The sequence below is a fragment of the Rhinopithecus roxellana genome, chromosome 8, assembly GCF_007565055.1.
Source record: "Rhinopithecus roxellana isolate Shanxi Qingling chromosome 8, ASM756505v1, whole genome shotgun sequence".
NCBI lineage: Eukaryota > Metazoa > Chordata > Mammalia > Primates > Cercopithecidae > Rhinopithecus > Rhinopithecus roxellana.
In genome coordinates, this window is record NC_044556.1 from 100,494,676 (window position 1) to 100,507,602 (window position 12,927).

At 46.4% G+C, this 12,927-nt stretch overlaps 1 protein-coding gene across 1 annotated transcript in view; it reads left to right on the forward strand.

The window, feature by feature from the left end:
* The window catches only part of GPR137B (G protein-coupled receptor 137B), a 77,468-nt gene that overhangs the window by 23,375 nt on the left and 41,166 nt on the right, over nt 1-12,927 (forward strand). The window contains exon 2 of the mRNA XM_010384666.2: nt 4,997-5,046. Within this exon, the coding sequence (XP_010382968.1) occupies nt 4,997-5,046 (50 nt within the window). The remainder of the gene's footprint in view (nt 1-4,996; nt 5,047-12,927) is intronic.

Consider the following 12,927-nt stretch of genomic DNA (forward strand, 5'->3'; position numbering starts at 1 on the left):
ACACTTTTCACACCTCCTCCCATCTCCTCCCACCTCCCGTACCTCCCCATGCATTCCCACACCTCTCATACCTCCTCACACCTCCCATGCCTCCTCACACTTTTCAATACCTCCTCACACCAACCATGCCTCTCCACACCTCCCCATGCCTCCCCACGCCTCTCACACTTCCCACACCTCCTCACACCACTGGTGCTTATTACTGACATGTCTGTCTGCCTGTGTATTTCTCTGGGACAGGCCCAGCGTCTCCTTCTTTTTACAATTCTTGGGTCCAACCCAGTGTCTGGTGCAGACTCAATGCTGAGTATCAGTTGACCTGACTTGAACACCAGCAGTCGGAAAGCCAGGATGATGTGAATTTTCATCTGGCCTCATTTGTTCCTTAGCCTCTCATAGGGGTCACATCTCCCTCTTTTTCATTCTCGTACATCTGGGGACACTGAGCAGGGAGTGCCCACTCTGTCAAAGCACCAGAGAGTATGACAACAGAATTAATGTCTGCTTCCCCACAGGAGCCGTCGCCCCTCCCAGCCGAGTTCCTGCCAAGGTCAGTGGGAGCCAGTGCAGACTGGCAGAGATGGGCAGCCGGATATGAGAGCCCGGCCAGTCAGAGAGCCAGGGTGAGCCAGGAGGTTTAGCTCAAGTTCCGGACACCCATCAGTCTTTAGCACAGTCTCTCAGAACACACAGGGGAGTGGGTGGGAGAGTTTAGATTTTTGTTTTTGAAAACTTGGTTTATGCCCTTTAATTAACGAGGGCAAAAGTTGTACTGAAATTATATGTGTGTGTGTGCTGATATATAATGTAAGTGCATATATATATTATTTCAGTTTCACATGCCAGGAGTTCAAACACAACTTTAAGGAACTTAAGTTTAGGGATTAACTTGAAGGATTAAGGAAGTTTCTAAGCACAGCTTGAATAGTGCCCAGATGAATTCAAGAGAGAGAGAGAGAGAGAAAGAGAAAGAGATAGATACATAGATGGATGGATGGATGGAGTTTCGTTCTTGTTGCCCAGGCTGGAGTGCAGTGGTGTGATCTCAGCTCACTGCAACCTCCACCTCCCGGGTTCAGGCAATTCTCCTGCTTCAGCCTCCCAAGTAGCTGGGATTGCAGGCATCTGCCACCACACCTGGCTAATTTTTATAGTTTTAGTGGAGACAGGGTTTCTTTTTTTTTTTTTTTTTGAGACGGAGTCTCGCTCTGTCACCCAGGCTGGAGCGCAGTGGCGCGATCTCGGCTCACTGCAAGCTCTGCCTCCTGGGTTTACGCCATTCTCCTGCCTCAGCCTCCCGAGTAGCTGGGACTACAGGTGCCCGCCATCTCGCCCGGCTAGTTTTTTGTATTTTTTAGTAGAGACGGGGTTTCACCGTGTAGGCCAGGATGGTCTCGAGCTCCTGACCTCGTGATCCACCCGTCTCGGCCTCCCAAAGTGCTGGGATTACAGGCTTGAGCCACCGCGCCCGGCTGGAGACAGGGTTTCACCATGTTGGCCAGGTTGGTCTTGAACTCCTGACCTCTGGTGATCCACCTGCCTCAGTCATCCAAAGTGCTGGGATTACAGGTGTGAGCCACTGTACCCAGCCCGAATTCAAGATATATTGCCACAAATTATAAGAAGTGGATAGAGTTTTTCAAAATCATGGTCAAGGCTTTTATTTTGATGGTGTTAGCACTGTGGCTTTGAGCTTGGGAGGATCAAAATAACAGATTTAACATCAGATTGTGCCTTGATATGCTGATGACTTTTTCCCTTCAGGCAGGGAGGTGGATCTAGTGATGAAATGAGTGAGGGTTTGTGAATTATCCGCGTCTTGGCTGGCGTAAGTCATCCTTCCCTTTCAGGGCTAGAATGGTGAACTCCAGGGTCCTCTTGTACTCAGTGCATTGCTTGATCTGTGTTCATGTTCGTGGGGTAAATGCTGGGGAGCACCTTAAAGTTGCTGCTGCTTCTCCTTTGTTGTTGTTATTGTTATCATTACTCTTATTAAGGCTGCCGTGAACCTTCTGTTCATACTTGGTTCCATAGTGCAGTGCTTCCCAAACTCTATTCCCGGGAACATGTATTAGGAAGGCTGTAATTGGTCAAATAAATTTGGAAAACCACTGTCTACCATATGTTTCTCTTGAAGATTGACCATGTATCTGCCTTTGAAAGGCTCTGAGAATTCCTGCAGGGGGAGAAAGTTTTCCTAGCAGTTTCTAAACTTGTTTGATCACATGACATTTATTTTCAGTAATATATCTTACCAATTTCCAGTTCTGCTGGGACAGCTTGAGGAGGCCTGCCTCAGAATAAATTCTTACAAGTGGAATTGTTGGGGCAAAGCATATGAACATTTATATATGGTGGCCCGGAGCGCTGCAATATAGCCACTTTATGTGTTGGATAAGTGTAATCCAGGAGCGTTGAACTGAGTTCCCTACCACTCAGTAAACCCCACTAAGTGGGCCAAATACCAAAACAGATTTTTATATTGAATGGGCCAAACACTTTTTAAAAAATTCTGTAGTTTCTTCTTCTCACTTTGGCATTTGTGAAGAAGCCTCAGTTATTAAAAGCAAGATCCCTTAGGACTGTTTCACAGAAGGGCATTGTTCTACGTTATATGAAATCGGTAGCATATTTTGTAATGGAACTTTGGAGTCATGTATTCATCTATTTCTTGTTTCTAAGAGAGGTTGTTTGGTAACATGTCCTTTAATGGGTATCAGAGAAATACCAAAGGTGATGTGTCTTGACTAAAATCCCGTGGGGAGTTGTCAGATAAAGCGGAACCAGGACTTCTTCAAAGGAGGGTCGCTGTACTGAGCCATCTGTTGCGCCATTACCAGAGAAAAATATTTTAATGTATATATGGTGTAAACCCCTACCTCTTACCTATTTCCAAAAAGGATTTATGACAAAGAGAAAACTCACAGCAGAACCAAATAATTCTTCTAGAAGGTTGGAAGGCTCACCTGTGAAGCTTGGAGGAGGTTACAAAAGCGAAGAGGTGCTTACTTAAAAGTCTTTAGGAATGGCCGGGCACAGTGGCTCACGCCTGTAATCCCAGCACTTTGGGAGGCCGAGGTGGGTGGAGCACTGGAGGTCAGGTGTGAGCCACCGTGCCTGGCCATCATAAGATCATTATCTTACGGTTTTTTTTAAGACCTGAGGCCTCACACCATGTTGGCGAGGGTGGTCCCGAACTCCTGGGCACAAGCGATCCTCCCACTTCAGCCACCTCCCTGAGAGGCAGCGGAGAGTGGATGTGACCGGGGGATTCATGAGGGAGAGGAGGACCAGGCGGGTATGCACGTTGAGCACTGGGGTTCAGGAGCTTCAGGGGGCTGTGGGAGGAAAGGCCCAGAGGCCGAGGGTGGGTTTAGGAACTCCATGGAGAGCAGTTTGCTTGCAAGTGGGGAATCTGAGCCTTCTTTCCCCACCCCAGCTTCATTGAGGTGTAATTGACAAAGATGGAATATATTCAAAGTGTGCACTGTGATGTTTTGATAATACATATACATGAGGAATGATTCCCACAATCAAGCTAGTTAATAACATATCCATCACCTTACATAGTTGCCCACCCTTGTTTTGTGGTGAGAACACTTAAGATCTCTCTTAGCAAATTTCAAGTATACATTGTTACAGACTGTAGTCACCACGCTGTAGAACTCCTCAGGACTTTGTCAACATGGCTGGAGGACACTACGCTAAGTGCAAGAAGCCAGGCACAGAAAGACAAATAGATCCTGCTTATATGTGGAATCTAAACAGGTTAGAACTCGTAGAAACAGAGAGTACAGTGGTGGTTGCCAGGTGCTGGGGGATGAGGGGCTGTGGTGGGAGAATGGAGAGATGTTGGTCAAAGAGTCCAGACTTGCTGGAATGGGGGTCTTCAGATGCTGGACAGATTGTTTCTGAAAAGCTATCCTCTCTCCTCCAGTCTTCCACACCCTTTCTGTCTTCTCCCAGTACTGTACTGCAACCCTATTAAACACCAGGGATCCATGTGCTCATGTATAACTGCTCCATGAGCTACCCCAGTCCCCAGAGACTCTCCTCGCCCACTGAGATCCCCATGAGCCTGGGCCCCTGCTTGAATCTCCAGCACATGCTGTAGCAGTAGCAGCCTCCCTGTCTGGGGAGCGGAAGCGTGCGTGGATGCCTACTTTCTGCTCCTCTTCACCTTCTCGAAGATTCTGCCAGGCTCTCTGCCATCCAGTGTGTGTGGGCAATTCAGCAATTGTGAAGACTTATAAAAGAGCTTGAGAAATGCCAGTCTGCAATATTTCTCTTTTAGAAAACAGTCCAGTGTGATACTTCCATAGTCCAGAGATGTTTTGTTATTTTAAATGTACTGCAATGTTTGAGGCCTGGGTAGGCAGACACTTACTAATTTGGTGCCAGCAAAAATGCTAATAAAGAGAGTGAACTGCTTATCTTAAATAAGAATCTTAAGGCCGGGTGTGGTGGCTCATGCCTGTAATCCCAGCACTTTGGGAGGCTGAGGCTGGTGGATCACCTGAGGCCAGGAGTTCAAGACCAGCCTGGCCAACATGGTGAAATCCCATCTCTACTGAAAATACAAAAATTAACTGGGTGTGGTGACACCTGTAATCCCAGCTACTCGGGAGGCTGAGGCAGGAGAATCACTTGAACCCAGGAGGCAGAGGTTGCAGTGAGCCGAAATGGCGCCATTGCACTCCAGCTTGGGCAACGGGAGTGAAATTCCATCTCAAAAAAAAAAAAAAAAAAAAATCTTAAATACTTGGCCATGGTAGACTAGTAATACATTTACTTTTGTTTTCTTTTTTTTAACCATGTTCAAATTCCTTTACTGTTAAAACTGTATATGCAACATAAAAGATGTTTGGCATAACAAATGTGGATGTTTCAATTACAAAATACGTGCCCCAGCGCCGGTGGATGCAGGGGCAGAGGAATTCCCAGTGATGGTATCAGTCTGGTTCTGTCAACCTGCCATGTTTTTCTGTCGTTGCAGGTGATTTTCAAAGCCAAGTCAAAATATTCTCCAGAATTACTCAAATACCGGTAAGTACCGCGGGGCATCTCTTTCTGTGGTAGAAGGGGAAAGTGCCGACATGTGAGTCTCATCTCTCCATCAGGGTTTGCACACATCGCTGCTCTGTGAGCCGCCGGAAGCAGTCCTGCCTGCTGGCTGGCTGCCCACAAGCATCGTGTGCATTGCCGGTGACAGGTCATCGAATCATGACTTCATGAACCATGGGGGCTTGCATCATACTTACCAGTTCAGAAACAAGAGCCTGGTGCCTTTCCTAACAGGAGGAAATGGATGGGAATAAAATAGGTGTATGTTGCCTCTAAACCTTTCTGAGAAGTAAGAGCCTCAGCAGAAGGAAATAGGGTTCTTTGAAGATGCGGTGCTTTGCCAGGTGCTCTGCCAGGTGCTCCCCGTTCCCCATCCTGCCCCTCCCATGCTCCCACTGCAGGTGCAGGTGCAGGTGCAGGTGCAGCTTCAGCTGTGGAAGGGCCTCGCCCCTGCAGCCTACCACCTGGTGGCCTTACGCGCCTTGTCTCAGCTGCTGGTAGGCTCTGGCTTCTTGTTTTCCAGAACTTCAGAGCCCATTGAACCCTAAGTTGCTACACAGCTACTTGCAGGGTATCCATCCACATCCAGAAATACCGTTCTGACCGTTCAGTGCTCAGTTAGGCACCACGAGGAAGAATGTATTATAGTTGAGAAGTGGACACTCTATTTGTAAAGATGGCTTAACACAAAGGCTTGCAGAATCAGGCAAAGCAGGATATGCAGCATGCCAAAAGCATGGACACCGGGAGGCATGGACATTTTGTGGAAGAAGAGAGGCTTGTGCCGGAGTGTAATCTGGAAGGGAACCTCTTAAGTTATGTGAGGAGGGGGATCTGCATTTTCCTATGTAGGGTTCATAGCTCTCCCCAGATTTTCAAAGAGGCCTATGACTTTCCTAAGGCCAAGAACCAGTGGCTTAAAGAATAGTCAGGTTTGGCCGGGCACAGAGGCTCACGCCTGTAATCCCAGCACTTTGGGAGGCCGAGGTGGGCGGATCACTTGAGGTCAGGAGTTCGAGACCAGCCTGGCCAACACAGTGAAACCCTGTCTCTACTAAAAATACGAAAACTATCTGGGCGAGGTAGCACACATCTGTTGTCTTAGCTACTTAGGAGGCTGAGGTGGGAGAATCACTTGAGCTCAGAGGCAGAGGTTTCAGTGAGCCAAGATTGTACCACTGTGCTCCAGCCTGGGCAAGAGAGTGAGAATCCGTCTCAAAAAGAAAAAAAAGAAAAAGAATGGTCAAGTTTGACTGGGGTTGGGGGAGGAGAACAGGCCTCTGGAAGAGGCGAGGGGGTGCAGCGTGAGTCCAGGGGTTCTGGCGTCTCTGCCCAGGAGAACTCCACTGCCTCCGGCAAACATTTCTGAAAAGGTGACTCTGGGCATCGCCTCCTTGGGTCAAAATGAAAAATTATTTTATCAGTTTTAAAAATATGTTAAATTGTATACATATTTTATTTAAATATATATCATCTAAAAATATGTAAAGACTTTTTACTTAAAATTCTGAAGGTGTAATAGTTTAATCCTGAGTTTATGTCCAAGGAAACCAGTTCAGAAAGTTTCTCTGAAGTTCAGAAAGTTCTGTGAAGGTGCCTGGGCCAAGATATGAGCCCCAAGACTCACCGTCCTGGGCTTTGTTTTGTTTTTCACCTGATCTTGCTGTCTCCCTTCACTGCTTTGCACGTGGCTCAGTTCACGTCTCTGCCAGACTCAGGTGGAACCTCAGCGTCCGCTATGAAATGATGTTGGTCCAAAGGAGAGCAATTTAAAGTGCAGGTTGAGTGTCCCTAATCTGAAATGCTTGGGACCAAAAGTATTTCAGATTTCAGATTGGATTTTGAAATATCTGCATATACAGGCTGGGCACAGTGGCTCACTCCTGTAATCCTAGCACTTTGGGAGGCTGAAGAGGGTGGATCATTTGAGGTCAGAAGTTTGAGACCAGTCTGACCAACATGGTGAAACCCCGTTTCTACTAAAAATACAAAAATTAGCTGGGTGTGGTGGCAGGCGCCTGTAATCCCAGCTACCCAGGAGGCTGAGATGGGAGAATTGCTTAAGCCTAAGGGGTGGAGGTTTCAGTGTGTGGAGATCACGCCACTGCACTCCAGCCTGAGCAACAGAGCGGACTCTGTCTCAAAAAAAAAAAAGGAAAAAGAAATATTTGTGTATACATAATGAGAGATGAGGGGATTGGATGGGATACAAGTCTAACATGAAATGTATTTATGTTTCAGATATACCTTATACACATCTCCTGAAGGCAATTTTATACAATATTTTTAATAATTCAGCATAAAACAGTTTTAACTGTGTTTTGACTGCAATCCATCACATAAAGTCCAGTGTGGAATTCTCCAATTGTAGCATCATGTTGATTGATGCTCAGAAAGTTTCAGATTTTGGAGCATTTCAGATTTTGAATTTTCAGGTTAGGGATGTTCAACCTATATAAAGTACAAGTAGACAGTTCCCTCTCTTCTCCAGTAACAAAATAGTAGCCTTGCCTCTGCATCTGTAGTCTTTGCCCTGCATGTCCCCAACCAGAAATGTACATCAAAGCATGAGTGAAGATGGGTGTGGAGAACATTCTGTCTGATTAGACCATGGAACTGATTTTATCTTGGAAGCAGTTGAGGCTAGGGTAATTAAATGTCTTCTAGAGGTGAAATATGAAAGCACTGGTCAGAAGGGAAATTGTTTAAAAACTTTCAACCTCTGAGCACAAGGACTGGAGTCTTCAGGTGAGAAGATATGTGCATGGTGCAGTCCTCGCTTGATCCTTGAGCCAAAGTGTACCTCAAAGACAGGCTGTGCTGACAATTATGGCTGCATTTTATTGGGAAGGGATTTGCAGAAATGAAGGGAGAAGATGGGGAGAAATATAGTTGGATCCGGATGTTAAAAATGAGATGTTTGCGACCTGGCACGGTGGCTCACGCCTGTAATCCCAGCACTTTGGGAGGCCGAGGTGGGCAGATCACCTGAGGTCAGGAGTTCAAGACCATCCTGGCCAACATGGTGAAATCCTGTCCCTACTAAAAATACAAAAATTAGCCAGCCGTGGTGGTGCACGCCTGTAATCCCAGCTACTTGGGAGGCTGAGGCAGGAGAATCACTTGAACCCAGGAAGTCGAGGTTGCAGTGGGCTGAGATTGCGCCATTGCATACCAACCTGGGCAACAAGAACAAAAACGCCATCTCAAAAAAAAAAAAAAAAAAAAAAAAAAAAAAAAAAAAAAAAAATAAGTGAGATGTTTGGGCCAGCGAAGTCAGAGAGTTCCTTGAAACAGGAGGGTGAGGTTTCAATGGGAGATGCCTGTTAACCCAGTCCTAGTGATTTTGTTGCCAAATGTAAAGAAATACTAGGAGTTATTCCTGTGTAGGCACATCTTTAGTCTCATCTATAGAATTCCTCAGTTCTCTTAAACCAGATGCCACTAGAGACATTTCAGGCCACAGTCTCTCCCTTGAGATGCTTTGGTATGTTGGCTTCTAAATAAATTGGCTTCTCTAATTTAATCATGACTCTCTTGAAATAAAACATGAGCCATTAGTCTAGAACTAGTTGAAACTTTCCACTCCAATCTATTCCTGTAGTAATTCACTGGTTTTGAAGATAATTTATATTCAGCTCAGCCAAGAACCACTTTATTTTTCACTTAAAATCTCTGCCCTCCCACATCTGCTAGCTCAGAGTTTTGCTGGAGTGGAAGGCAATTTGATTCAGGCTTTCTCTTTCTCAGTCTATGTATTTTAATTTATTTGGTTTAAGAAATGTGAACATTTGGCATGGGAGTGCTCAAGAACATGTTGATTTTAAACATTTTCCACTGTTTGCCCTCTAGCTTTGTGATTTTGTAAATAAGTAAAAAATATAGTGAGCCAGGTTTTCCTTTTTTTTTCTTTCTTTCTTTTTTTTTTTTTTTTTAAAGAGACAAGGTCTCAACCAGGCCGGAGTGCAGTGGCGGTGGTGCAATCATAGCTCACTACAGCCTTAATCTCCTGGGCTCAAGCAATCCTCCTGCCTCAGCTTCCTGAGTAGCTGGGAATACATGTGCATGTCACCACATCCAGCTAAAAAAAAAAAAAAAAAAATTTGTAGAGACAGAGTCTTGCTATGTTGCCCACGCTGGTCTTGAACTCCTAGACTCAAGCGACTCTCCCTCCTCAGCTTCCCAGAGTGCTGGGATTACAGGTACACGCCACCACGCCTGGCCTGCTTTTCCCTTTCTTTAAGTGAAAAAGCAGTGGCTTATGTTTGTAATCCCAGCGCTTTGGAGGCTGAGGTGGGAGCATCTCTTGAACCCTGGAGTTCAAGACCAGCCGTGACAACAGAGCAAGATCCCATCACTACAAAAAAAAAAAAAAAAAAAAAATTCAGCTGGGCGTGGTGGTGCGCGTCTGTATTCCCGGCCACTCAGAATGCCAAGGTGACAGACTCGCTTGAGCCTAGGAGATAGAAGCTGCAGTGAGCTGTGATTGCACTACTGCTCTCTAGCCCGGTGACAGAGCAAGACCTCACCCAAAAAAAAAAAAAAAAAAAAAAAAAAAGGAAGGGAGGGAAGGAAAGAGAAAGGAAGGGAGGGAAAGAGAGAGAAAGAAAGGAAGGGAGGGAGGGGAACAGAAAGAAGAAAGAAGGAGGGAGGGAGGGAAGAAGGAAGGAAGGAAGCGATGGTATTGGGAGATACATTTAAAGCATGCTTTACAGCCCCTTGCTTCTGTCCCCTCCCAGTGGGAGGTGGTCAGGCGCTGCTGTGTTGGCTGCCTTGAAGACTCGCCTCACACCTGCATCTGCTGACCAGCAGCACTGATCCTTCTGGTCCTACAAGCAAAGTGGTCTTCCCAGATGCGGGGATCACACTGATTGTTTTATTTCTTTGGGTCATTTCTGTCATCACGCCAAGATGAGCTATTTATCCTGGCCCTATGGTTTAGGTTAAAAAGAAGTAGTTTTGGGGGCAATGTACAAAACTCTGTTTCTGTGAAAACATACTTTTTTGATACAGTTATTCTGGCCCCCTTTTAAAACTCTCTCACTACACCTCCAGGTCGCTCCCTTTCTACCACAGCTGCAGGCATAGAGGGAAAAAAACTTGTTTTGCAAGATGGTTTTGCATTATAAAAGTGGTAACAAGCGTATTAGGAAAAAAATTATGAAATAGAAAAAGATAGACATTTTGTGAATATAGACGTGGAAAGAAAGCAAGCAAATCCACTGAACTTTCCTTCCTCCCAACATAAACCCCCCTCCAGCCCTAAGGAAATACAATGATGTATTCCACTGTAGGTTTTTATACAGATTTCCCAAGACAAAATTGATGTCTGTATTGCATTTCCAATTTTGCATCCTGACTTTTTAACTTGATGTTAGATCACACATATTTTTTCCATATTGTTTCAAATCTCCCAACACAGCCTCCTTTCTTAAGATAATAACAGGCTTTTGTTTAGTAGACTAAACAAAGCCTCCTAAAGCCTCAGAGAATAGGATTTGATACATAAAAATCAAGGGGGAGGAAGGTTCCAGGCAGAAAAATCAGCTTGCAGAAAGACGGGAGGTGGAGACACCCGGACATGTTTAAAACATGGAGTTGACCGGGCGCGGTGACTTACGCCTGTAATCCCAGTACTTTGGGAGGCCGAGGCGGGTGGATCACGAGGTCAGAAGATCGAGACCATTCTGACTAACACAGTGAAACCCCATCTCTACTGAAAATACAAAAAATTAGCCGGGCGTGGTGGCGGGCACCTGTAGTCCCAGCTACTCGGGAGGCTGAGGCAGGAGAATGGCTTGAACCCGGGAGGCGGAGCTCGCAGTGAGCTGAGATCGTGCCACTGCACTGCAGCCTGGGCGACAGAGCCAGACTCTGTCTCAAAAAATAAAAAAAAAAAATAAAAAAAAACATGGAGTTGACCAGCTTGATTAGCATGTAGCCTGTCCATAGATTGAGCGGCCTCTTGAGTGCTTGGGTCTGGAAGATGCGGGGTGGGGCCTTAGGGCAAAGGTGAATTAGGAAACTACATTAGTTCTGGTCAGAGGCATGAGACAGTGTGTGGGGCTGGCACAGGAGGCATGGATAGAGTGGGAATGAAGAATCTACTGACCTTGACAATGGATTACATAGGGGGTGGATGGAATCAAAGAAGCACATTACAGTTAAAGAGTCTATGAAAAGCTATGGCACCTTTAACAGAAATAGGAATAGTTAGAGGCATGTTAGAAGAGGGACAGTGGGGCTGGGCGTGGTGGCACGTGCTTGTAGTCCTGGCTACTGAGGAAGCTTAAGTGGGAGAATCGCTTGAGCCCGGGAGTTCAGGGTTGCAGTGAGCTGGGATTGCATCACTGCACTCCAGTCTGGGTGACAGAGCAAGACCCCAACTCAAAAAAAAAGGACATTCGGAATTGAGTTTGGGACATGCTGGCTTGAGGGGGCAGGGCCTCCGAATGGCAGGCTGTTAGGGACATAAGGCTGGAACTCAGATCAGAGGCGTGGCTTGAGATAAAAGATGTTCGAAGTCAGTCGTACAAAAGTCACGATTGAAGCTACAGAAAAAAGCGTATTTTCTGAGGAAGAGCGTAGGCCAGGTGCAGTGGCTCACAGGTGTAATCCCAGCACTTTGGGAGGCCGAGACAGGAGGATCACTTGAGGCCAGGAGTTCGTGGCTGCAGTGAGCCATGCTTATGCCACTGGATTCCAGCCTCAGTGACACAGATGCTGTCTCTTAAAAAATACAGAAAATCCTAAGAGAAAACAAATTTTCTACTCATTAAGTGGACGCGGATGATCATCAAGGCCTTCATCCTCATTGTGTTTATGCTGAGTAAGTGGAAGAGGAGGAGGGAGAGGAAGGTCTTGCTGTGTCAAGGGTGGCAGTGGAGGAAAATCCATACATAAGTGGCCCTGCACAGTTCAAACCTGTATTGCTCAAGGGTCAACTGTATTTCAAACAGCACCCACAAGGAATCATCTGGAAAACACCAGTGGCTGCTTACGTGGAATGTGTGTACACACCAGCAAGGGTCCAGAAACAATAGGCCCATGGCTAGCTGGTTCTAGATGTTTCTATCCTAGCGCTCTTCACAGAAGCACAGCAGATAAAACAATAAAAGCAGGGCTTTTGAGAATCTGGAATACAGATTTTTGGTAACTCCCAAGTGGCCCTGCCTTTGTCTCTCTCCACAGCTCCTTTGGCCCATACTCCCCTCCCCTGATTCCCCCATCACTACGAGAACATGGGGCAGAGCACATGAAAACCTGTAAGCCAGACGCTGCCCTCAAAGCTCCACAGGCATGATTTCCCCGGCCCACTCCATGGCCCCAAGAGACTGACATGGAACACCTCCAGCTCTAGAGAGCAGGAAGCAGCCGGGCTTGCTTGATTAGGCGACTGGCTCAAGGTCTCATGCAAATTTCAGTTTCCTGATTCTGACCCTCCTACACCCAGGGCTTTACAACAGGTTCCAGGAGGAGAAGAAGCACTCCCACGTTGAATGCAGTGTTCCATAGTGCAAGGTGATCCTGACTGTGGAAACATGAGAACATGAAGCAAAGAGTGTGTCATAGAATTGAAAGATAGGGCACTTAGTGGGAGCCTGACATGGCATTTTGAGGCTGGGGATGTGGGAGGGTGGGGCTGCCCCTCTCATGCCCACAGTCTGGTGGGGAAGAGGTTGGAGGTGCGGAGGGAACAGCAGGGCCTGTGACATGAATGAGGGGACTTGCTCAGCAATCAGGGCCTAGAAAAGAATCTGTCCGTGGCAAATCATTAATGTCTGTTTGAAAAGCTCTGAGCGCATCATGACATGTGAGGTCGAATCCCCAAGACTTCACAGTGTTCCCCATCATCACACAGTT